The sequence below is a fragment of the Lissotriton helveticus genome, chromosome 1_1 (genome assembly GCF_964261635.1).
Source record: "Lissotriton helveticus chromosome 1_1, aLisHel1.1, whole genome shotgun sequence".
Classification (NCBI taxonomy): domain Eukaryota; kingdom Metazoa; phylum Chordata; class Amphibia; order Caudata; family Salamandridae; genus Lissotriton; species Lissotriton helveticus.
The window spans coordinates 1,062,385,664-1,062,411,817 of NC_136057.1; the positions used below are offsets into that span (position 1 = coordinate 1,062,385,664).

At 44.4% G+C, this 26,154-nt stretch overlaps 1 protein-coding gene across 1 annotated transcript in view; it reads left to right on the forward strand.

Moving 5' to 3' along the window:
- The window catches only part of LOC144820890 (uncharacterized), a 90,925-nt gene that overhangs the window by 21,728 nt on the left and 43,043 nt on the right, over positions 1–26,154 (forward strand). The window contains exon 2 of the mRNA XM_078677964.1: positions 3,637–3,707. Coding sequence (XP_078534090.1) covers positions 3,638–3,707 — 70 coding nt within the window. The 5' untranslated portion in view covers position 3,637. The remainder of the gene's footprint in view (positions 1–3,636; positions 3,708–26,154) is intronic.

Genomic DNA, 26,154 nt, shown 5'->3' on the forward strand with positions numbered 1-26,154 from the left:
CACAAGTCCAAAATAAAACAAAAGTCCGTCTCCCAACCCAAATGTTGTCATGGGTTTGAGGCAAAGTTCCCTGGCTTTCTTCAGAGAGAGTAGGACCACTTTAATCTTCTCCTTTAATCGCAGTACTATCGCCTTTTTAGCAAGATTAGGGTAGTTTTGGGGCTGACTGATTGATAAAATCAGGGGAAAAAAAGGTTTAGGGTGTGGCAGTGATGGCTGAGTCTAGGAGGACAGGAGGCACGTGATCTTGCAATGCAACACAGCCTACAATATTTGTACAGCCTTGACTGCTCTTCTCGTGTTTTCAAGTCACTCACAGATCCCCATATACCCAGCTTACAGCTGCCTCTCTAAATGAGCCATGTTAACGTAACAAAGGAAGTAATGGCCAACAAGAGATCTCAGAAGTGTCCAAGGCATAATGTTGTCTGGATCTCACCATGATATTCTTGGTAGACACTCTTTGTGGGTGGAGATCATATAGGGGTGCAGATTCAGGCCCCGGGTTTTTCAGGGCTTCTGCACTTGAGGCGGTGGCTTCAAGGCCAGATGATTAATGGTTCCTGGAACACCCCTGATGTTTCTTGTTTCTGTCAGTGAGGATACATATCATCAATTTCCACCTTAAAAGTAGAATCTGAATCAACCAGCCTCCTCCATGTGTCCTCAGCTTCTGCCCAGAGTCTTTTGTCTTGTCGTTTAAGTAACTCTATGTGAGGCTGCATCCTCTCTTTGGATGTCCTCATCTTCTATCTTGGTATTGGTGGTGTTCGCAAGGGTCACACTCAGTGGCTAAGACCTTTCACATTCTTTGTCCACGATCCTCTTGTTCCCTGCTTCCTTTTGACTGTGCTCTACAAAGGGATTATGAAAAAGTAAAAAACTATGAGTGCATAAGTCTTCTGATTCATATACTTAGCAATAGATATTGTCGTTTTTGTGATTGTCTTGAAGGCAAAATGTGACATTGCGTCCCATGCAAGGTTGATATTTTCCCATGCTTCTTAAATTACTGGGTGACTAATTTCAACAAAGCTACTAGTGTGCAGGTGTAGCACAGTGCCTAACATAAACAAATAAGAGTTTTCCATATGGGATACCTTGACTTACTCAGATACTGCACTTATCATTTTCCCATGATGGCTAATAGCAAGGGAAGAAAGAGTCAGAAAGCTACATGTGATGACCGATAGGTGTGGCATGAATGGTTATTATCAATACAAAGTGCCTTAGTAAGAACATGTGATCATCCTTCATAATGTTAAACAATAATTATTAGGATGAAATTCTTGTGTGCTAATGCATTATACCTCTACATTTAATACATATATTTTAGAAACATTAACGCATCAAGACAATAGTTACATTGATCACATACTGTGAGTTTCACATTTTGCATGATAGCATGGAAGATAGAAAATATTGATATTACCCAACAATGCTTGGAAGAAGAGTTTCTATATACAATGTTTTACTGCTGTGCTGCCACTCATGAACCCCCAGCTAAGTGCAACGGTCTGGCCTGAGGTTCAGGTATGAAGCTGAAAGAACATCCCCAGCACATTCTCTGCCTTTTTCTGCTTTTTCTGTGCACAGCACCAGGTGTCTCCCTAAAGCTTGTTGCCTCCTTGGTTCGACAGGTGTGTTACTCCCACTGCATTGCAGTCCTTGGTTATGTCTGTCCAGATGTCCATGGCTCAGCCAAGAGCCCGGCTTACCATAAAGTTGAGGCCATTTTTGGAGTACCCCTCCCACGATGTGTTCCAATTATTCTAATGAGAAGCTGATGGCTCTCTCATTTCTCTCCAGGCATTTTGGGGGTTCTGGAATAAAAAGGGCATCAGGATGCTGGATGATTCTTCTCTGTTCCAAAAAGGGCTCAGATATGGCCTTACTTTCTCTTCCTGTTTGCAACTTCTTGTTGTTGTATTTATAGGAAAACTCCTCCTTCGGACACAGTTCTTCACCTATTTAGCAGAGGGAGGAAAACTCTGACTCAAAATCATGGTTCTATGTAATGTTTCATATAAATAAGTAAAGTACATATGTTTCCAGGTGGATGTAGTTGAGTGTTGAATTTGCATTAGCAGTTGTAGTAAAAGGGAATGTAGCCTATAGATATGTATTTGCTCTCTACTATGACCGGACAAGTCGACGCCGTCTTGTCATCCTGCTTCAACACCCTGCGCATGCTCCGTAAGATCTTCCGATGGATCCTCACCGAAACCAGGAAGACGGTCACCCAGGCACTCATCACCAGCCGAGTGGACTACGGGAACACCCTCTACGTGGGAACCACTGCCAAACTACAGAAAAGACTCCAGCGCATACAAAACGCCTCCGCACGACTCATCCTGGACATCCCGCGCCACAACCACATCTCCGTCCACCTGAGAGACCTGCACTGGCTCCCCGTCAGCAAGAGGATCATGTTTAGACTCCTCACCCACGCACACAAGGCTCTCCACGACCTAGGCCCCAAGTATCTCAACAACTGCCTCACCTTCTACACGCCCACCCGCCAGCTGCGATCGACCAGCCTCGCCCTCGCCACCGTACCACGCATTTGCAGAGCCACCGCCGGAGGAAGATCCTTCTCCTACCTGGTGGCCAAGACATGGAACTCCCTCCCCATCCACCTACGACTGACCCAGGACCATCTCTCCTTCAGGAAGCAACTCAAGACCTGGCTTTTCGAGCAGTAACGGACCCCTCCCCCTCAGCGCCTTGAGACCCTCCCGGGTGAGTAGCACGCTATATACTTTTGCTTGATTGATTGATTGACTATGTCTGCCTCAGTTTACTTTCGTGTGATTGCGTGTTATAGAAATGGATACATAATTTTCCCTTTTTGGCCTTGTGTGCTGGTAGTCTTATTCCTTGCCTCCATTGATTTGTATGAGATTACCTTGCAGTATGTGTGATGGGCCATGTGTAGTGTGTAACTTACTCCAAAGCTTGACTGTGGCAGATTTCCGTCCGTTTGGGCTGTAATACTACTGGAGTAGATATGGTGTACTTTTGGTGAATAGTAACTGTCGCATTTGTAGGTGTGTTGTTATGTGTGTATGCCCCTTCCTTTTCTTCCCCTACCTTGTAGTAGATATTGCCAAGGTTAAAGCCACTCCCCCTTACCCTTCCTACATTCACACCAAAAACATATACCTATGTGTACAGAGTTCACCACATTTGTGGTGGAGAACTGAATACATTACAGTCAGGAGAGATGTACGTAGAAAACTACACCAGTCCGTTTGTGAACAGCATGTGTGAGCATGTAAAGTAGTACTACACAATCACTACTTTACATATGCAAAAAAGCTGTCATGAAGAGGCCCTGTGATCTAGGAGTACCTAATAATCTACTATGGTGATGGTTCCTGAACAAAGGCAGGGGGCAGTTAGGCAGCGGGGCCTAGAATTTTAGTACAACAAAAGTTTCTTTCAACATGCCAAGAAGAATGTACAAGATTACCAATTGGAAGGGGAATCCAGCACTATAGCTGTGAGTCTACAATTTGAAATTGCATGCAGAGTGAGTTTTCCAGTTTACAGATGCTCATTTCTATTCTTAGTGGTCCTGCTTCTGATAGATTCTTAACTTTCTGATACATACTTGAACTTTTATTTTCACAGGATGAAAGCCTCTCAAAATGTCGGAATTGTGTTTGTACTGCTTCTATGCATGAAAGCCAGCTCTACAACAGGTAGGTTTAGTTGTGTGTGCACAGTTCTATATATACCTAATTCTTTCTTTGAAAAATATAAAGCCTTGAGCAGATCTTATTAACTAAAAGTGTAATCCATGTTTGGGCAGCTCATACACACTTTTTGTAGAGTGCGCAAATGAGTAGAGATTCTTGGTGCTAAGTCCCAAAAGAAAGTGGAAAAATTGAAGAAAAGTGTAGATTATTGGTTAAAACGTTGTTAGATGCTATCTGAAAATTGCAATGGAGGGTTGAAGCTGCTGGTATAGCAGAAGAGAATTCCAAAGACTGATAGACACCACAGAAACAGGTTTATCACAGGAGTAAGCTCGTCAAGAGGAGAGACTGTGAAGAAAAGACTGATTTGTAATTAACATACCAGCAAAATGTAGACGCCAGATATGGCAGAGGGAGATGGTAGGCCGATTTATTAACAATTGTTAGAGATTGCAGTCAGCTGTCAGGAGATATGTGTTCCCATTTTCTACATCATGAAAGCAAGCTATTTGCTATATGGATTTATGTAAGTATAACAACAGCAAAAATATTCTGGTAGCAGAATATTGTGTCAAATATATTGAGAAGGTAAGTTCATATAGATAAGCATCTATTTCCTATTCTTACTTCTCCGTCTATGTACTTTGATGATCTATGTATTACCCAGGCACACATATGTGGAGTTAAGTAAAGTAAATCTATCCTTACCCATATAAACTCACGCTCAATAATTTTGTGCTGGATATTTTTGACACAATATTTTGGAGTTAATACTGAGAAGGAATATCGGTTGCACATCATATCAGCTGCATACAAATAAGGGATCATACAGGCAATTCAAAGTAAATGCTGTTATAATCATGTAACCAAAATTAGATGAAGGCATGAATAACGTGTGTGCACCTGTGAGTTTAAGAAAGGAAGAATACGATGTAGAATGTTTAGATGGAACAATCAAGACCTAGGTACTAAGTAAATCTAGGAATTCAAAGAGATTGAATTCACAATTATGGCTATATTATGCATAGCTTGAACTGGGCTTAGCTTGGGGTTCAATGATATGGCCATTCAAAGGCCTATCATTATGGAGAGGAAGCCACGGTTAATAGTACCTGAGTCTGAGATGCATTTTCCTTTTAAAAGTTGGAGGACATCCACCATTTTACCTCGGCAAGACAAGCTGTGAGGTGAACTGAATAGGAATCAGGTTTGGGAAGGTTGAAAAAGACTTGAGTGTTATTTGCAATCATAGAGAATTTGTCAGCAAGGGTGTGCAGCAGATAAGACAGAATATATGGATATTGAAAAGAAGGGTTGAAAAAAACAGCACCTTGTGGTACACTGTAAGTCATTGATACCCACTGTTAGGGAATTGAGGGAATGAGAGAATTGCTTGGGCTGCCATTCACTACATTCTCCCAAATCACAATCTACAGCACCAGAAGGCAAACAAGACAAGACAGTCCAGACTAGACTAGGGTGCTCACCAAGGGAAATTATCCATATATTAAGGACCCTAATATCCTATTTGTCTCACTACAGAACAGAACTTGAGTATTACATAACATTGTGAGACTTGGCCTCTCACACCATCTTGGGTGTCATGCTTCATCATTGGCCCACCACATACGCCAGAGAAAAATCTAAGGTGGATGGACCCCCCTGGTTTTACTGAGTGTACTTATTTAGTTCTGCGGGGTACCTGATCCAGTGTGTAGGCAAAAATCTCAGGCTCCTTCCTAAGGTTTTCTATATAATTTCAGGAGGGCCAATGAGATTGTTAAAATTGAACTGTGATCTCAGAACAGGAATAATAACCACCCCAATGCATCACAATTCACATTTAAAGCTATATTTGTTTTAGTTAAATATAGCTTGTTATGCATCAACTTTTATAGTTACAGTAGGGCTCATGTAGGCTGTCCTCGTTTTAGTGTTTATATTTTGTTTATTTGGTTTTTCTCAGTGAATTACATTTTGAAATCATTGCTTATCAGTATTTATTCGTTTGGCTAACACACAAAATAGACAAAAACTGTGCTTTTTCAGTGTTTAAAAAACATGTTGTTTTTATACAGTGTTTGTTAAACCTTTAAAAATTTGAAGTACACCAAATTAATTTGTAACCCTGCATACAAAGGCACTCGAAACTTGATGCTTTAAGCTCTTTGCTTGACTACATTAAGTGGGAGCTGCTGTTGGACATTAGTAGCTGTCAAATGTCCCCATTGCAAAGTCCTTACTTTAAGGCAGGCCTTACCATTTACTAGATATTACATTGCCTTCTTGGACCTGAAATGTTGCTGTGAATATTGTAACTATGGACTCAAAAATGTGGGGCAACTTGTGGCTATATATTTTGTTGGTATGTTGGAAGTCTTGTATCATGTGTTTGCCTCTAACCTGTATGCATTGTGACAGCACTCTTTCCACAGGTACCTGTTGCTATGGCTAATATTGAATGTTTAAAATCTGGGGTGTTTGGCATTTAGCAAACACAAGGAGATGATGGATAGAGCACTGAAACTTTTCAGACACTCACCCCCAGTCACAGATCTGAAATGAATCAGTTAGCAGGGTATCCTAATAGGATAAGTTGGCAGGGTATGCCCAGACGTGAGTTGCTTGCTCCCTTTGCCACTGGATTCAAGCTAGCCTGGCTGATGAGGGCTGTTAGCCTGAAACCAGTCCAAGGATGCTTGTTCCCAGTCCAGGGAGGACCTGGCCTGACAGTTCCGGCTGGACTGTTCCTATTGGGCACAGGGTCAAGACTGATTTACATATGGCTGGGTTGAAACTGGAATTGTATGGTGAGCAAAAAATCGATGGATTAAGGCCCAGATCTATGTACTGGGGTGAAAGTATGATATTGTTCTACATTCTGTCCATCAATTGTTGTTTTCGCATTTGTCACCCCGAGTGAGATGGACATGCCCAGACATGGGTCCCATGCTCCACTTGCCACTGGAGTCAAGCTATCCTGGCTCATGAGGGGTGAAACCCCGAAACCGGTCCTAGGATGCTTGTTTACAGTCCAGGGAGGACCTGACCTGGCAATTCGGGCTGGACTGTTCCCATCGGGCACAGGGTCAAGACTGATTTGCATATGGCTGGGTTCAAACTGGAATGGCATGGTGAGCACAACAATGATGGATTTATGCCCAGATCTCTGTACTGGGGTGAATGTATGACATTGTTCCACATTCTGTCCATCAACTGTTGTTTTTGTGTTTGTCATTTATCTTGCCATTGATACTTGCTTTATAGAAAAGGGGGCTGATCTGTCTAAGATTATAATACATTTAGTGTCTGTGGCTAAATGTGACAGTACATATTGGTAGAAAGTTTTATTAACAGCCATTTCCCTATTCAGTGAAATAATTAAACACTGCCAATATATCAACTCTGATTTTAATGTTTCCAGATTCTCTATGGTGTCAGAACAATTAGAACAATCCTAAAACATACTTCTGAACCCTGCACAATTAATCCAAGCACACAGAACTGGAGGAAACAAAATGAAGAAGAAACAATATTTAATTTTAGAGACATCACTAAGCAATAAAACTGAAGCAGAATAATCTCAGACCAGCCATTCTTGCTGCTATCTTGATAATAAAGTTACTTTGTGTTGGCCCCTTCAGGAAGAAATAAAAATGGCTTATTCTTTCAATCAGGCGTTTATAGCGCTTGCTACTCACCCAGGAGGGTCTCAAGGTGCTGGGGGAGGTGGGGGCGGAATGCAGCTCCAGATCAGTGGAAGAGCCAGGTCTTGAGGTTCTTCCTGAAGGTGCGCAGAGACGGGGAGCGTATGATGTTGACTGGGAGCTTGTTCCAGGTCTTTGCTGCGACGTTCCCTCCTTTCTTTGAATGGCATTTTAGTTTGTGGTGTTTAGGTGTTTATCAGTGTTTATAAGTTTACAATAATGAGGCCTGTTCCCCTTTCGGTGGGGTCCCATCAGTTATTATAGTTGTAAACCTTATACAAGATAGCCTAGATGCATGATACAGATGGAATACAAATCAAATTCCTCTATGTAAAGGGACTCAAATAAACAAGTGGTCTTCGTGAAAAGTATACAAATATTCCAAGTAAATCTTAACAGTCCTAATCTTTCTGTGCACCATAGTACCTCTCTTTTAAAAAAAAAAATAAGTCATGTACATATGTACACTTCTATGGGGAAGAAATGATCCACAAAACTTGTTTATTTACAGATAACTCTAGTGTAAAAAAACATGATTATTTTCTCCTCTTCCTGTAAGATTTCTCCGTGACAGCCACGTGGGATGATTTAAGGCTCAGGGTATGACCTTCACCTTTTTAGGTTGGGCCTTTGGCATAGCTTTAGCTGTGTCACCAGATTATTTATCCCCCCCAAAAACAGGGCATTTGGTCGGAAAGCTTCATCCATCGGTCTGGTAATTTGCTATTCATATTCCCCCCCCCCCCCTCCACAGTATACACCATGGGGCACTGGATACGCCTAGTTTACCCCTTCTCTTTCAATGACTGTACAAAGTGTGTGCACATTGTTCACATCCAACTAAAAAAGTATCCTTCTCTTAGGTTGCAAAACCAGTTTAAAGTATGATTTTCTACATCAATTATTTTTATATTAAATTTATATACCAATCATTTATTATGCCTGCTTTCTAATGTTATAGTGTTTTAAGTGAAAATGTACATTGTAACTTCCTCTTTCACAAATAATAATATTAAAATGGCACAACTAAAAGACTAAAAACACTTCACTAGTAAAAAATCAGCTGCCTCTGTGAATAATTTTAAATGTACATTTTCGATTGAGAGGAAAAGGTAGCCACCTTTATCTAATGGCATATTTTCTTTTGACTTTGTTGTGACTTTTGCTGACAATTAAACAAATATAATAATCACTGCACTAGCTTGCCAAGGCAAGTAACGTTGGCTTTGCTAATAATTGTTCTCCACATGCAGTAAACATGGAAGCAAGCAGAAATAGTAGTAAGTCGACCCCCACGGCTGACCAGCCACTGATACTGCAACACCCTTCTGTAGAGACAATAGAGTTAGGGAGTTCAATTAAAAACCCTTAGGGGATACTAGAGAACCACCTGGCACAATGACACACAGTCTAAGGAGGCTCTTGCCTTCAGAGAAGGGATTCTCCAACAGAATACATCTTAAATCATGTGACCTATAACATAATATCTTGCTATCTGCTGGTGAGTGAAAAAGCATAAGGTAGCGATGAGAATTGCCGCACACAACATTCCTCAAACACAACAACCTGTTCAAAATGCCCGTAGTGCTTGTATATCAGCAGCTGATGGCAGTCTTATAACAATATAGTTGAAGAAGGTGATGCATTTGCCACAGAGCTACTTACTGGGGATTACAACTACGAATGACCTACAGACTGTGCAGGTGGTGGCCGATGTCTGGCTGGAGGTGAGCAGGGTTGTCGTAGCACACTGTCGCAGGGATACACCTGGGGGCCCACAGACTACTGTGATCTATCTGCCAAAGGCATGAAGGCGAGGTGGGTTCGTAAAATCAGTGGGAGTCTGTCGCCGACATAGCCTGTGAGGAGCTGGAGTAGCAGGGGACACTAAGCTGCCGTTAGCACAGTGCAGACTTCACCTCCATGCATGGCTGCCTTGGGCCTGAGGCAGTGGCAACATCTGCACTGTGGTTGGGGTATGTGGTGTGGCAGTGAAGCGGAAGAGATTGTCCCTACTCGCTGTTCACATAGAGAGGGTGGCCTATGAAACATTATAATCTTTGGTGCTTGGAGGTACAAAATGTGCCTCAGATAGTAGAGGGGGCTTATAGACCCTTATGCACAAAATACTGAAGTGGTAGTAGACTAGTGTGTGACACTGGATTGCTCCTAGACTCACAAGACAACAGTTCTTAATATTTTGTGGCCCAAGACTGAGCTCCAGTAATTTTTCCCTGAATGGGCCTGGTCTGCTCATTCCCCCTTCTTGTTATTTATAGTGAGGACAAGGTGGGACTCATTGTGTTGGAATGTACACTAACAAACATAGTGATAGTTTTGAAGATATTTCCCACCATAATTAACGTTACATGCCATGCAATGAAATAGTACAGAACACATGTAGAGTAATCACTGTTACTGCTATGTGCTGAAGGTTGAGTCATATGCTGATATGCCCCATTGCTGGTGACTATTAATATCAGTGATTTGCTGACAGCCTCACCCATGCTTCTGCCTTGCTGTGATCACTGTTGCCTGAATTTCGGTAAGCCTGATGGCAGGCTGAGAGCACTGATGATTGGTAAGGTGGATGCCAAACAACCTAAGATACAATTTGAACTACAACATGCCTAGAGCATTATTGGTTGTGCTGGAGCAGCTGATGCAGTCCCTCCTCTGGGTTATGAGCACGAGACACATGATAATAGCATGAAGTCTTGCTCAGAGCCATGCAAGTAGGTCTTGTTTCAATCAACACAATGAGTAATACACTCATTCGCAGAATGGTCAATATCTAACAAACTGGAGAGGTATGACAGTAGATTGGGAGCTGTGGAGCAAGGGGTATCTAATGCTGAAGATAATAGCAACATTAATGTAAAAACTTTACTAAACAGAGAGAAAGTCCTCAATGCTGTTGCTGCTAAGAATGAAAATCTGAAGGTGGAATCCTGATGGACTAATATCCATATCTTAAGCATTTCCTAGTCTGCTAACACTGGCAGACTCAAAGACTATGTGGAACGCATTCTGTTGGACCAATGTAGACCAGAGACTTTCGAGCATAATCTAGTGGTGGAGAGAACCAACCAATCATTTGCTTCAACACCTCTCCAAAGGATCTCGATTCACTCCATCCTTGCAAGACTTCTCAATTTCAGAGACAGAGCACTGCTGTAATCCTTACACATGCAACATGCCCTCAATCATGTGATGCTGGATATCCAGACTCTCTATTGCCGGACTCTAGTCTAGCAGTGCAGAAGGCGAGGCTGAAATGTGTCCCAATTTTAAAAAACGAATCTCCAAGAGGGTACCAGTACGCTATGTTTTATCTGGTCTGCTTGAATATCATCCACCAGGCAATGACACATGTATTTCAAACCTCACAGCTGGCATCAGATTTCCTCCGAGGTTCCATTCCTCACTGCCTTGATCAAGCTAACTCTCTACATTCATCTTCAAGACATAGAGACACCGGCTAACTATTTGGACCGCTCATTGAAGTTTTCTTTTCCATATACAAGAAAGCGGTCTGTATAGGCACTTCAAATGTTGCATACTGTACTGTGCTCCCACTTGTGGGTGCTTATAACCTACGCGAGCCTAATCTGTATTTGTATTATATGGTATATTATATTATACAGTATTATACAGTTCAGTCATGCCCTTAATATTGTTCAGGGGTGCCTTGATTGCATAAGTGTTTAACACTGTACCGTGATGAGTGTCCAATAGTTCTTCTCCGAACCCAAAATACTAACCAGGAGGGAAAGGATCTGGCTCTCATGTGACACCTCAGGTAACATCTTGAATATAATTTTTTGTCATTGAAAACCTGCGCCCGGAGCCAAGCATGATGCTGAGTTTTGTTCTACTTTGGTAAAGGTTGAGATGGAGGTTGAGGTCCTAGTGGGATTGAGCCATTACTGTGGCTGCGGCATGGGAGGGACGTTCTTGGGAACTATTTGGTCAATGTTTTGCAAAGCCAGGTGGTTGCATTCACTTACAACTTGGTATTGATAAGTCAGATGGAAATCAATCGTTGTTCCCATAAGACGTGCAAGTTATGCAATGTCATTGTGGTAATCACATATGAACAGCTGCTCCCTTTCACTCCTGACGTGTAATATTAAGGGAGTTAACAATCTGCATAAAATGCATCAGGTACTGTCATATTGAGAAAGGCATCATATTAGTATAGCTCGCCTACAGGAGTTACACCTAACTAAACTGTCTGACAGCACATTTGGCTATAGGTGTGCATCCATATGTCTTGTCTCGATATGCTCTGTGTGCAGTGTGGTAATCCTGGTAAGGAAAATGTGCAATTAAGCTGCTTGGTACTCACATAGAAGTTCATGGTACTTTAAGGAATGCTAGAGGTGTCCACATTATATTGCTATTGTCCTAATTTTAATTATCCTGATTTTTAACACTTTATGGGGTCAGGTGCTGGCCACCAAACCAGATGAAATTTCATCAGCATCCTGCTTGATCAGCTGGACATGTTTTCCAATGTGATAGGAGGCAGGTCAGCCACCTCCCCATCCCTAAAGGCTATACTAGCTGAGCTCAAATTGCTGGATATATTGCAACATAGACATCCAGTGTCAAAAAAGGACACCTATTACGAGCCCTATGAGCTGACATTATTAACACCCTGACAGAAGGTGAAATTGGAGATGGATTTAGCACTCCAGATTACTGATGCAGACTGGGCAAAGATTCTAGCAAACACTCCTACAATTTCTCACAATGCAAGATTCTAATCATGTTTTTTAAATTATATTTTATTGATAGCCAAAAACAGAGACATACAGTATATGCATCAATGTACATAACATATAATATCACAATCTATCATGTAATAGTGTTCCCACAAAATGTACCAACTCATAATATCACAATGCAGCCTACCACAATAACTCCTGAGATACAGAACAGATCGTCCGTATACATGCACCATTATTCCTCTAGTTTTGCAAAACTAATAGGCAGTCTCAGCATTCTATGTCGTAGTACAGCTCATAGCACCAATCCAGCCCGGCAGCCGGAGGTCAGGACCCGATGGTGATCACTTAAAAGATTCTAATGATTTAACTTTTATTTCTTGCACATGAAGAACTGGGATTTCAAGTACCCAGTGGCGTCAGGGACACGCCCTAAGTCCTCTGGGTTCCCTTGCCTTGGTATACAGAGACACGGAATACTTCTAGGTGGCGTCAGAGATCAAATTTATTAGCTGCAGCTAGTAACAGTAATCCCAGCAATACAACACGGTGTGCAACTCAAGAAACTGTTCAATTTTTGTAGAGCAAGACTTCAGTATTTATACACAATATTCACATTACAAATGGACACCCACTGCAGCAAATTCTAACCAATAGAAACACATTTCTATACATTATCACATTCCAAAAGGCTCACTTTACATTGTACCAACCCCACAAGTTAATTATTAGGATCGTCCCAAATTCAATTACCAAAAGCCGGACAAACCCATAATTGAAAGCACAATGCATATAACGAAGGAACATAAAAAGGAAACGATGATAGATAACAAGCAAGATAAAGCATGTGTAGAAAAGCTAAAAATTAACGGTGTCCTGAACTTTGACTCGCAATCTCAGACAAGGATCAACTAAGGAAATTGGCCTAGCAAAGGGTCAGTTTCAGATAAAGAGGTCAATTCCTTACAATGCACCTTAGAGTCAAGAAAAGGCTTAGTTAATAAGTGTATGAACAATGAAGCCCATGCAACTTTGTTCGTTTGGTTATTTCCACAGGCCTATGTGAGGGCAACACAAAATGGAGGTAAAGACAAAATGGAACCCATATTCGAAACAAAGTCTCTGAATACGTAATGAACTCGCTAGTTAACATGACGAATTAACTCCACATTAGTCGTACTCACTAAATACGGTACAACATCACCAAAATCGTGATGGAACCATAATATCACAGGACAAGGCAGATTTTACAGAACCTCATGCCCTCCTTTTGCCATTACGTAGGCAATAACCTTAACTCACGTCAATCTGAATCTAGGTCTATGTCTATTCTCATCAGGTCATCAAGATGTTGCTGTAACATCATCTTATTATCCTTCACTTCTCTCGAGACGGGTCTTCTCACACACATTGTAGCACAAAGGCCACAAATGGTGGGACCACACTGGATGCATAAACAACGCGAGAAAAGGATAGCTAACGCCATACCAAGGAATATCAGAACCTTCCATCCCCATTTGGACAACAAATCCCAAAACCATCCCATCAACTACCAGTTACCTTCATCCACATGAATAGACTCAGAGATCTTATGTAGTCTAGAGATGGCTTGGTACACTATCGGGGCATTATCTGGTATGAAAACGCAGCAACTAGATCTAATCAATTTGCATACCCCACCTCTATCTGCAAGTATATTATCTAAAACAAAACGGTTCTGTAATGTCATAAGGCGATCCGCTTGAAGCTCAGCTGTAATATTGCTGAGGGCACCTGCAGTCTCATTTATAGTGGCCTCAACCACTCTCGTAAGCTGACAAATATTCCTACTATTAGCCATAGGACCCCAAAAGGGTAGGAAACCCTTAAAGAAGTCTCCAGCTTCTTGTGCGACAGTATCTTTCGCATCGATTACACCTCTACCATATCTTGTCTTATGGTAATCGGAAACAGCAGTGTATGTAGGGAGAAGTAAAAATGCCACGTAACATGTGCCGGAAAAATCAGATGGCAACCATGTGTATGCTCTATCGTGACAAACAAAATAAGTGCCTTTAGCTGGCACGAACGGAGGAGATTTCTGGGATGTATAAACGTATGTGTGAACACACACACTCTTACCAAGCTGAGCTCTCGGATTCTGACCATTACCTTGCAAACAAAGATGACCTCGGTGGGGTATAATCCAAATAGGGGGAGACCTTCGCTGCCTTTCTTTCTCCGTCAAGCTAACACTATATGTCGTCTTATTCCAACCGACATATGCTCGTACCTCATCTTTAGGGATAGCATTATACGCGTCAATATCTCTAATCATATCGACTATTCCCCGTATCAAAGCATTCTTGCTCACGTTATCGTTAACAGAACGCACTGGAGAGGCTTCGTTCGCATAGATAAACATTGATTGGAGTGCCCAAACTGATCCGTTAGGCGAAAAAGGCAAAACAAAATATGGCATTCCCTTATCTGTAGTATGTGGCATAAGACCACAACCCAACAATTCGTGGTATTTATGACTAGCTGATGCTGATGCAACATCTGTATAAACAAATTATTCACAAATTCTGATCTTTGTGTCTGTTCATGTTCAGGTAAAGTATGAAACTCATGTGGAGATGCAGTAGAAAAAGAAATAGTAGGTTGGGAGGTAGATGTAAGCGTCAATTGTGTGACATAGAAAATCCAACCCACACAAGCTAACGTAATATTCACAAGCATAAGGAAACACTTTATTAAAAAACATTTGCTACAAACCAATGTACACATTTTCATTTTGAAACCACTTTTCTCAACACCTTTCTCAGACCCAAAAGACTCCATCCTCTAACCGTGCTGTTCGCGGCGGTTGGGTGTTCCGTGCTAAGGAATGCGTCTGTCAGTCCAGGGAACGCCCTGAGACCAACCAGAACCTCGACCTTGTGTCTTCGGCTTGCACTCCCAAGTCTTTACACCGCGACCTTACAGCTGAGTCCGGATGGTGACCCGAAAAAGGAAAAAGCAAAAAAAGTCTCTTGATCTGACGAGGTGTAATTCACTATATAAAAAATTCCAGTTTCAATTTTATTTGTCCATATGTACAGTCTTTCGCGGTCTTAGATCGTAGCGTTCTTTATTAGGTACAGTTGGATCCTTAAATAAAAGTTCCGGATTGGTGGTGTCAATCTTTAGATGAGGAGGCACAGCAGCTTGCAGAACATCATCATCCTAGCGTTCTGACCGTGTCCATGTCAAATGAGCATCACTAAAGGGCACGAATCTGGGGACTTTCTCGCAATCTGTGTCAGCTATACCATCCCTCACCCACTGATCATACGGTAAAGGCAAAGGAACCTTTTTACAGTGGGTGGCATGCACCCAGTTCTTTTTGCCAGCTACTCTAACAGCTGTTCTAGTAACCAAAAGGACTAAGTAAGGACCAGTCCATCTAGGTTCCAAGTTCTTGGTACGCTGAAAGTTCTTGACGAGGACGTATGGACCAGGTTGGATTGAATGTCCTGGATCTGTAGTAGCTGTCGACAAACTGTCATAGACCTGTTGGTGGAGAACACGTAATTTAGCAGTCAAGTCATGTAAGTAATCCACCAACATAGGGTACTCAATACTGCTATATTCTTTAGGACGAGGCACACCCCAAACATTCGCAGGACGACCAAACACAATTTCATACGGACTAAGTCCCACTCGAGAATGCACAGTCATCCTTGTTGACAAAAGGGCCAACGGCAAGGCATCCGCCCATGTAAGACCAGTGCTCGCTTGTACCTTAGCTAATTTCAGCTTCAAGGTACCATTATAACATTCAACAAGTCCAGCAGACTGGGGGTGATTCGCTGCATGGAACTTCTGATTTATCCCAAACCAGAGCATACTTTCTTCATGATTTGACCACAAATTCACTCCCATTGTCCGACCATACAATTCTGGGCAAACCATACCTAGGGAAATATTCTTTCAGAAAAACTTTGGCTGTAGACAAGGCAGTATTATCCTTTAGGGGGTAAGCCTCTATCCACCTGGAAAAGGCACAAACAACCACAAGGACATACTTCAAATTATTGCATCTCTCCATATGTATATAATCTAGCTGTATCACCTCAAAAGGATACAAAATGACCAGCTGGAGTTGGAGTTCCCTTACCAGGATTATACTTCAGACAAATCATACAATGTTTCACCACGTTCTCTGCACATTTCGAAATTCCAGCATTCTGCCAAACTGGAGCCAACAACTTGCATATTCCCTTCGAACTGATGTGAGCCATTCCATGAGCCATAGTAACCACTGGGAGCACATACGCATCAGGTAACAACCATCGCTAGTGATCTGACAACTCAACCCAACCACCCGTTGAATCCAACATACCCGTAGTTTCTCTCCAAACACTCACTTCTTTCTCAGTCGCTTCAGCCTGAATCATTTTCACACTTTCTATTTTGTCTTCACACATTCCACCAGCCATAACCCAATTAGCTGAGCCTGCAACATACATACGGCTCATCATGTCTTTCGACGTTTCCTTCGCAATTTTATCCGCAAACGCATTCCCTCGACCAACATCGTCCACAACTTTCTTATGCGCACTACACTTCACAATTGCTTTGGGAGAGTGAGGGATTCCAAAAGTTAATTCACCAACTGCCCATGCTGTATTTTTGTCCCATGCGAAGTAAGGAACCCACGCTCTCTCCACAAACGCCCAAAACTATGGGCAACACCAAACGCATACTGGCTATCGGTGTAAACATTCACTCGCTTTCCTTCTGACAACACGCACACTCTAGTCAGTGCAATCAACTCTGCTGCTTGCGCAGAATTCTGTGGTATGCATGCTGTCTCAACAACTGTATGTAAAGTTGTAATAGCATACGCTGCAGTCGTTTCACCATTCGGAAGCTTAAAACACGAACCATCTACCCATAGGGTACCATCAACATCCGTAAGGGAAGTATCCCTCAGGTCAACTCTAGCTTTCGTTTCTTCCTCTGTACGAAGAAAACAATCATGCTGTTCCTGAGGATCCGTCTCTGTAGAGATCGGTAACAACGTAGCTGGATTCAGCACATTACATCATTTAATGTGAACATGACTAGCCAACAATGTCAACTCGTAACCTGACAGACGTGCACTAGTAAGGTGCTGTGTCTTAGTCCTGTTCAATAAGGTATCCACTGCATGTGGGACCATCACAATCAACGTATTGTCCAATACCAAACCAGCAGACTGTCGGATAGAAACAGCCGCTGCAGCTGTAGCTCTCAGACAACTCGGCAACGCCTTAGCAACTGGGTCTAACGTTGCTGAAAAATACGCGCATGGACGCTGCTTGTCCCCAAAAGGTTGTGTCAACACAGACAACGGACAACCTTCTCTCTCGTGCACGTACAACGTGAAAGGCTTACTATAATCAACACAGGAGCCGAACACAATGCATCGCGTAGTTCAGAAATACTTTTCTGACATTCGTCAGACCAAGGAAGAGGATGCGGAGTATCTTTCAGAGTCAATGCTAACAGAGGTTTCGCTAGCAAGGAAAAATTGGGAATCCACTGTCTACAATACGATGTAATACCTAAAAAGGCACGCACTTCTCTCTGTGTGGATGGTACATTCATTTGCGCAATTGCTTGAATACGTTCTGGGGTCAATCTCCTTCCCACCTTCGACAAGAGATGACCTAAGTAGGTCACTTCTTGGCGACAATATTGCAACTTTGAAGGTGACACTTTATGATGAAGGTCAGACAAATACAGCAACAAAGAAAGAGTAGCCTCTTTACAAATCTTTTCATCATCAGCAGTAATCAACAAATCATCGACGTACTGAATAAGAGTAGCACCAACAGGTAACACAAAACCGTCAAGCTGAGTTTTCAACGCTTGACTATAGATGGAGGGACTTTCACAATAACCTTGGGGAGCTCTCTTAAACCGGAAGCTTCGGCCTCCTAATGAGAAGCCAAAAATATCCCTGCTCTCCTCAGCAATAGGAATACTGAAGAAAGCATTCTTCAAATCGATGACAGAAAACCAAGCTGCCGAAGCAGGAATCAAAGTCAACAAAGCAGTGATATCAGGTACCACAGGAAACTGTGGCACGACTATCTTATTGACCTCTCGAAGGTCGATCACAAACCTGTACACAGGTGGCTGAGAAGCATCAGTACTGTTAAGGACAGGCAAAACAGGACTGTTACACACATTACCTCTCGTTTCCTCAACTACACCCTTCTCAACCAGATCATAGACAATCGCTAAAAGAGCTCTCTCACCATCGCTCGAAATCTTCTAGGTAGCCTAGCATTCGACTTAAGGGTAACAAAATACGGAGGAATCTGCAAAAGACCAACATCATTTGGACCTGTGGCCCAAAGTGTATCAGTAAGCGAACGCAATTCCAGTGGCAAACAATCCTTAGACAAATACATTGGAGAAATCACTTTCTTACCGAGGGTAAGTTGTACTCCCGAAGGAGAACAATGCAATGCAATGTCGCATACAATCTTTTCAGCAAGTCCAAACCCAACAGATTCTCACCACAACCAGTCGTTAAAATAAGTGGAGCTTCCAATTCACAAGGGCCAATGGTAAGGGACAAAGGACTAGAAACCGGATTACGAACTGGGGCACCCGAAAATCCTACTGAAACATTGGTCAAGCCAGACAAAGGTGCGCCAGGAAGTTTAGAGTGCATAATAGAACTCTTCATCGCACCAGTATCCAAAAGAAAAGGTTCTACCACACCTGATGTAATCACTTCAACATAAGGTCCACTCTGATCTACTGGAACTGTCACTACTCCCTCACTTTGTCCTTGGCTGTACTAGTTATCATTATAACCAGAACTCTCACCTTCGACATAGTAATCCTCAACATAATACTGGGTGGACTGACCACTCGGAACATTCTGTCTGTCAAAATAATTCGCAGAATTCTGTAGGGAAGAGGAACGCTAATTCTGAGGGATCACACCACGTCCCCTACCCCTGTATGTGCTGAGCTCCTGAGGCGGAAAGCCGGGAGCGTGACTCGTTTTTTAAACTTGTTTGGTTTAATATTGCACTGTTAGTCACTGAATATTGCTGTTACTACCTACCCATTCCGCTCCTACTCAGCTCCGGTCACGCAGCGGATTTAGCGCTGCTGTGGCCCCCCAAGGAAAACATCTCTCGCCGCCATCCCGGCGAGCCCGGAGGCCACGCCCCTTTTTAGAGGCCACGCCCCCCCGACCGCCGCCCTACTTATAGGCGCTGATTGCAAGCACCAGACCTGTATGTGCTGAGCTCCTGAGGCAGAAAGCCGGGAGCGTGACTCGTTTTTTAAACTTGTTTGTTTTAATATTGCACTGTTACACTGAATATTGCTGTTACTACCTACCCATTCCGCTCCTACTCAGCTCCGGTCACGCAGCGGATTTAGCACTGCTGTGGCCCCCCAAGGAAAACATCTCTCGCCGCCATCCCGGCGAGCCCGGAGGCCACGCCCCTTTTTTAGAGGCCACGCCCCCCGGCGGCCGCCCTACTTATAGGTGCTGATTGCAAGCGCCAGACCTGTATGTGCTTTGCTCCTGAGGCGGAAAGCCGGGAGCGTGACTCGTTTTTTAAACTTGTTTGTTTTAATATTGCACTGTTAGTCCCTGAATATTGCTGTTACTGCCTTCCCATTCCGCTCCTACTTAGCTCCGGCCACGCAGCGGATTTAGCGCTGCTGTGGCCCCCCAAGGAAAACATCTCTCGCCGCCATCCCGGCGAGCCCGGAGGCCACGCCCCTTTTTTAGAGGCCACGCCCCCCGGCCGCCGATCCACCCATCCATAAATTATGTGCTTCTTCCGGACGCGCAGCGGGCACGCCGTCTGCGCGCCGAAGGCGCGCCAAAGGCGAGCCCTTCTGCGCCCGTCCGCGTCCGGCCGGGGCCAGGGGCTCCCCACTATGCCCAGACTATTCAATATACATCCGAGCAGTTGATTACCCTCCAAGGCCCGTGGCCTCTGGACGATACCGGGACAGCACGAATCAACAGCTTGGGTTTGGCTGCCTCGTGTTCCTCTCCCTTCTCCCCCCCCTTATCCTCTCTCCCCACTATCGGCCCCTGTCCTGACCTACCGACTTCCCCTGCCCCCACCACCTTATCCGCTTATTATCTTAACACCAGGTCAGCAGTCAAGCACTGCCACAAACTTTTCATTTTACTGGACCTGCACAAACCCGATCTCCTATTTCTCACAGAGACCTGGTTCTGCGACAACTCCCTTCCCTCTCTATTAGCCACGCTCCCAGCCTCATACTATGCTTTACGAGCTGACCGACCTTCTGGCAAACTGGGTGGCGGTGTCGCTCTTATTGCCCGCAAAGAAATTTCCTTTCAAACTCTAGTCTTCCCCTCCATTCCCTCATCTGACTTCTTAGTCGCTCGCTCATTCTCTCTTACTACCCCGATCACCTGCCTTCCTATGTACCTCCCTCCCCCACCCTCCACTCTAGCAGTCAACAACTCTTCCATCCTGGTGTTAGGTGACTTTAACTTTTGGCCTTCAGACCCGGCCGAATGTTCTACATCAAAAGAATTCTCGGAAACCCATTGCTCCCTCAACTTCGTCCCTCTTGTTCTTGCCCCCACCCATATCCAGGGACACATCCTTGACCAGATCTGGACCCTGAACTGCCCAGTAACCTCTCTGTGTATCTCCCCCTGCACCTGGTCCGACCACTTCCTGATTTCATTTTCCCTACCTCTTAGTCCAGCCCCCAAGCCCTCTCTTCCCAAAACCCCTGGGCCCGCTCCTGGAAGCACGTAGATGTGGCCTCTCTGTCCGCCATTCTCTCTGCATCCAGCCCGGACTTTCACGGTCTTTCGTCATCCGCGCAAGCCGTCTCCCTTAACTCATGGCTTCGATCAGGCTGCGACTCTGTCGCCCCCCTAAGGCGGGTGTCATCCAGACGCACTAACGACGCAAACCGCTGGTTTAATGAGGAACTCAAGGCTCTAAAACTCAGGGTTCATCGTGCGGAGCGGACCTGGAGGCGGGATTATTGCCCGAACCTTAAAAACCAGTATACCACCCTTCTGGCCTTGTACAAAAAATCAATCCTGGCGACCAAGATTGCCTATTTTTCATCTAAAATCCTAACTGCCGAAAATCAGCCCAGAGAAATCTTCTCTATCGTGCACGATCTTGCCTACTCTGACCGTGTTACCCTTAAACCAGCCCCTTCCCAGTCCTTATGTGATTCCCTCAACTCCTTTTTCCTAGACAAAATCTCCAATATCAAAGCAAAAATCCCCCCCCCTCTTCCTCCTTTGCCGACCCCCAGAGTCCGCCAGTCTTGGCTTGCCTTGACTCCTTGCCCCTTCTTACAGAAGAATCCTTCCTCTCCCTCCTGCCCTTGGTCAAATCAGGTTCCCCTCTGGACCCCTGCCCTGCTCATATCCTGAAACAGATCTATTCTGCCTGTGTCTTGCCCCTTCTCAATTTTCTTAATAGCTCACTGTCACGGGGCATTGTCATTCCATCTCTCAAATCGGCCGTCATCCTTCCTATTCTCAAAAAACCTGGCGCCGACCCTTCCGCTCTTGTAAATTATCGTCCCATATCATTACTGCCTTTCCTGGGGAAGGTACTAGAGCGCCATGTGACCAGAGCGCTTGGCACCTTTGTGGAGGAGAACAGGGTGTTAGCCCCCCGTCAGGCGGGCTTCCGCCCCGCTCACTCCACGGAGTCTGTAGTGTTATCGGTCCTTGACAACCTCAGAGAGGGCATGGACACCAACCACCCCCAGGCCCTGGTCCTCATCGATCTCTCCGCCGCCTTCGACACAGTTGACCATTCCATCTTACTGTCCCGTGTCAGGGCGGCGGGGATTGGAGGTACGGCCTTGGTCTGGCTGTCCTCCTTCCTGAGGGACCGCACCCAGGCAGTACGCCTGGGCGACTATTCGGCAGACTTCCGCGCAGTTCAATGCGGAGTCCCCCAGGGCTCCTCCCTTTCCCCTCTGTTATTTAATTTGTACATGGCCCCCCTCATTTTTGCCCTTTGACAGATGGAGGTCTCCGTCTACAATTACGCGGATGACCTCCAGCTCATTTTTTCTTTATCCACATCCCCCGAGTCTATGTCCAACTTCCAATCGGTGATGCTTTTCATCCAGGACTGGATGAACTACAACCACCTGAAGTTAAACCCCGACAAAACGGAGCTGGTTCTGACAGGTGGTTGCTCCAGTCGCTGGACCCCTTTTTTTCTGGCCCCCCTCCTTGGGTCCTCCTCCTCTCCCCTCTTCTTCTGTTAAAACCCTTGGTTTCAAACTAAGCAACCAACTCACTCTTCACTCCCAAGTTAGTTCTGTTGTGTCCTCTTCTTTTCTCGCACTTCGTACTATTCGCAAAGTTTCTCGTTTTTTCTCCTTCTCTGCCCTTAAGCTCATAGTCCTGGCGATGGTAACCTCCCGCCTGGACTATGGCAATGCCCTTTACTGTGGCATGCCCGTCTATAGCATGCGATGACTCCAGGTGGTCCAAAACCAGGCGGCTCGCCTGGTCTTCAACTTGGCCAAATCTCATCATGTCACTCCCCTCCTCAAGTCCATACACTGGCTCCCTATCCGAGAACGAGCCCAGTTCAAGTTGGGCTGCATCACCTTTCAGGCCCGGGCCAGCGCAGCCCCTGCCTTTATCTCCTCTGAAATCAAACCCTACGCCCCTGTCAGGGAGCTACGCTCATCCACCCAACAACTGCTCACAGTTCCTCGCTTTAAACGCAAAAAGTGGGGTGGCACGAAATTTTCTACACTCGCCCCTGCTTTTTGGAACTCTCTCCCTGCCCACCTCAGATCCTGCGCCCAATACACACTCTTCCGCAAAGCCCTAAAAACTTTTCTTTTTTCTCAAGCCTTTTCCCCATAAACTGCTTCTCTCCACCTTCCTTTGCCTCCTGCCCTCCCGGGCTCAGTACCTGATAGCGCCATGAAACCGCCAGGTGTACGTGTGCTTTATAAATATTTTTAAACTCAAACTCAAACTAAACTAGGAGCTTGCTGAAAACTACCACGACCTCTCTGACCAGATACACCATTGGCACGCTGTAACAAAGCCGGGCAACTATTCTTGTAATGACCTTCCTCTCTGCAATAAGCACACTGATTAGGACCAGGAAAGAATCGCGGAGCATAGGGCTCAGGCTTCTGTAACAATCTCTGAAATTGTGGAGGTTGCTGAAACTGAGGCTGATTCTGACGAGGCGGATAAGCTTGCTGCAAAGGAACTTTCATCTTTAACTCCTTAGTTTTCTTCTCCACTTTATCCTTCTCATCTTTATCCCTATCCTCGTAATATTGTGCAGTAGCCAATATCTGGGCCGACGAAGAGACAGCCCATGAACTCTCAGAGTCCTTTAACTTATTAGAAAGTTCGGGAAGCAAATTAAAGACAAATTTATCCTCAAACAACCTTTGACCACCTTCCGTACTCATATCCTGACCACTATGATCAATAAACGTCTCTTCAAACCTAGTGATGAAATCAGATACACTCTCGTCTGTCTTCTGCTTACATGCTAACTTATCCCAATTCACTCGTAAAGCGGGCATCATCGTTTTCATCAAATTAATAATTCTACCTGGTAATTCTGAAACTAGAGGTTCAGGTTTAGCACCTCCCTCCTGTCTACCATCTGCGGCAACAATATTCGCCCAGGTATCACCTAATTCAGCAGCATGATTCTCATGACAAATCTTCGCCCACAAAGGTTGAGGGATTACATTACCCATCAACATATCGATGTCAGCTAAATTCATAATACACGCTTCAACTGTCTGGGACAACTCCTTGTAATAACCAGCAGGATTCTTACGAGGGTCAGGTAAGGTCTGCTTAAGAGCCAAGACCTCTGCTCTCTTCCAAGGGACATGTACCCATACTCGCTGAAAATTAGCCGGAGCGGCCTGAATACCCAAATTTACATTAGCCTGAACTGCTTCTTTCCATACAGGAGGAACTTCTCTCATAGGATACTGTTTCACTTTCCTCCTAACAGAAGAATCAGGTTCATACAATGTCTGAGGCGGGAGTCTAGATCTGAAAGCAAGTATCGTCTCTACGGCATCTGTAACATCAGATTCCACTATCATCCCTTTAGCAAAATCCGACTGAACATCAAGTAGTTCCTGCGGGATCAAACCCAAATCATTATCTTCCGATTCCTGACGCAAAAACATACACATCACATTAAAAACATACCTTTGCTTAGGCGGCTCCCACTGAAAGAAAACATCCATAACTGCTGGCAAACTATACCTTGAGGCATTTATAATCCATTTACGAGCCAACAAATCCAACACAGCCCATTCCTCGGAACCAGGAAGCTGACTACGACTCTGCTTACGCTCCGAAACAGGCGTCATATTCAGTGACACAAACAATGGTGACAGCAAATTAGAAACGGTTTCTGTCATTCGTTTTCGAACAGAAGGAGAAGAAGCAGACATAAGAACAGGAGAATAAGTATTTTGAAGCAAAGAAGGTGTAGGGACAAGAACAGTAGAAATCGAAGATGCAGAAGCAGAAGGCAAAGGAGTTTGAGGCAAAGCTGGTAGCAAGGCTGGCGACCCTAGAATGGGTTGCGCAGGAGGAGGCAAAACCATCTGTGGAGCACTGGGTGGCTGAACAACAGCAGGAGGTTGAACAACAAAGGGTGGAACAACCGGGGGTAATGGAGGTGCAGTAGCACCCTGTACATAGGGAGGTGACAATCTCAGTAAATGAGAGATCAAAGGATCTTTTTCAAGGTCTTCAATCACTTTTGGAGGAGAAGGCGGCGAGGCCGGATAACATTTATCTATGGCCATACAACGCTGCCTATCTGAGACTTCATTCACACGCTCTTCTCCATCTTCCTTAAACTGCCTAGCAGCTTGTAATACTGAAATATTCTTATCTTTCCTATCTCTTTTTGCTTGTTTAATTTCTCTCTGTTTGGCTTCCTTATGCCAAAGGCGGAAAGAGTCAAACATTGCCAGCCGGGCTTTCTTCTTAAATAGCTTAACTTCTAGATTGTCTAAAATCTCTGTTTCAAAACTACCATGTGGGGGCCATTGCAAAACACCATCCTTTTTAGTGTAGGGGACCCATACTTCATTATAAGTAATGGGACCCATTCCGTGTTTAGAATAGAGTCGGAGTTCCAACCGGAGGTATCGGACATGAATCCTCCAATCGGGAATCCCTGTTACTACCACAAACAAACCAATTACCAAATTTACCAAGACCAGGCATCTTGCTCACTAGTCTGGTTTCAAACTTCAAAGGGAATCAAAAAATGATACACTCGTAAATATACAAGCCCTTCGGCTTTGGGTACTGCAGCAACCAAATCAAAACCAAGGAACCAAACAAAGTCGTGGGAGCGACCCACTTATACTTAACCAAATATCTGTCACGCCACCAGAAGACCGTCTATCGTCTCGCTTTACAAACATCAATCGGAGGGTCCAAGACAAGGCGACAGTCAGGGCAGCAGTCCTTCGTAGCCGTTGGAAAATGGGAAGCCTCGCAGAAAAGACCTTCGGTCCACGTCGACATGCAGGGGTCGATGAAGTGGGGGCCCTCCTCCAGAGTTTCCTCACGTGGCTCCTCGCAATCTTCGGGCTTGGACCGGTACCACTGAAGTCGTCCCACGTTGGCCGCGCCAACTGAAGAACTGGGATTTCAAGTACCCAGCGGCGTCAGGGTCATGCCCGAAGTCCTCTGGGTTCCCTTGCCTTGGTATACAGAGACACAGAATACTTCTAGGTGGCGTCAGAGATCAAATTTATTAGCTGCAGCTAGTAACAGTAATCCCAGCAATACAACACGGTGTACAACTCAAGAAACTGTTCAATTTTTGTAGAGCAAGACTTCAGTATTTATACACAATATTCACATTACAAATGGACACCCACTGCAGCAAATTCTAACCAATAGAAACACATTTCTATACATTATCACATTCCAAAAGGCTCACTTTACATTGTACCAAC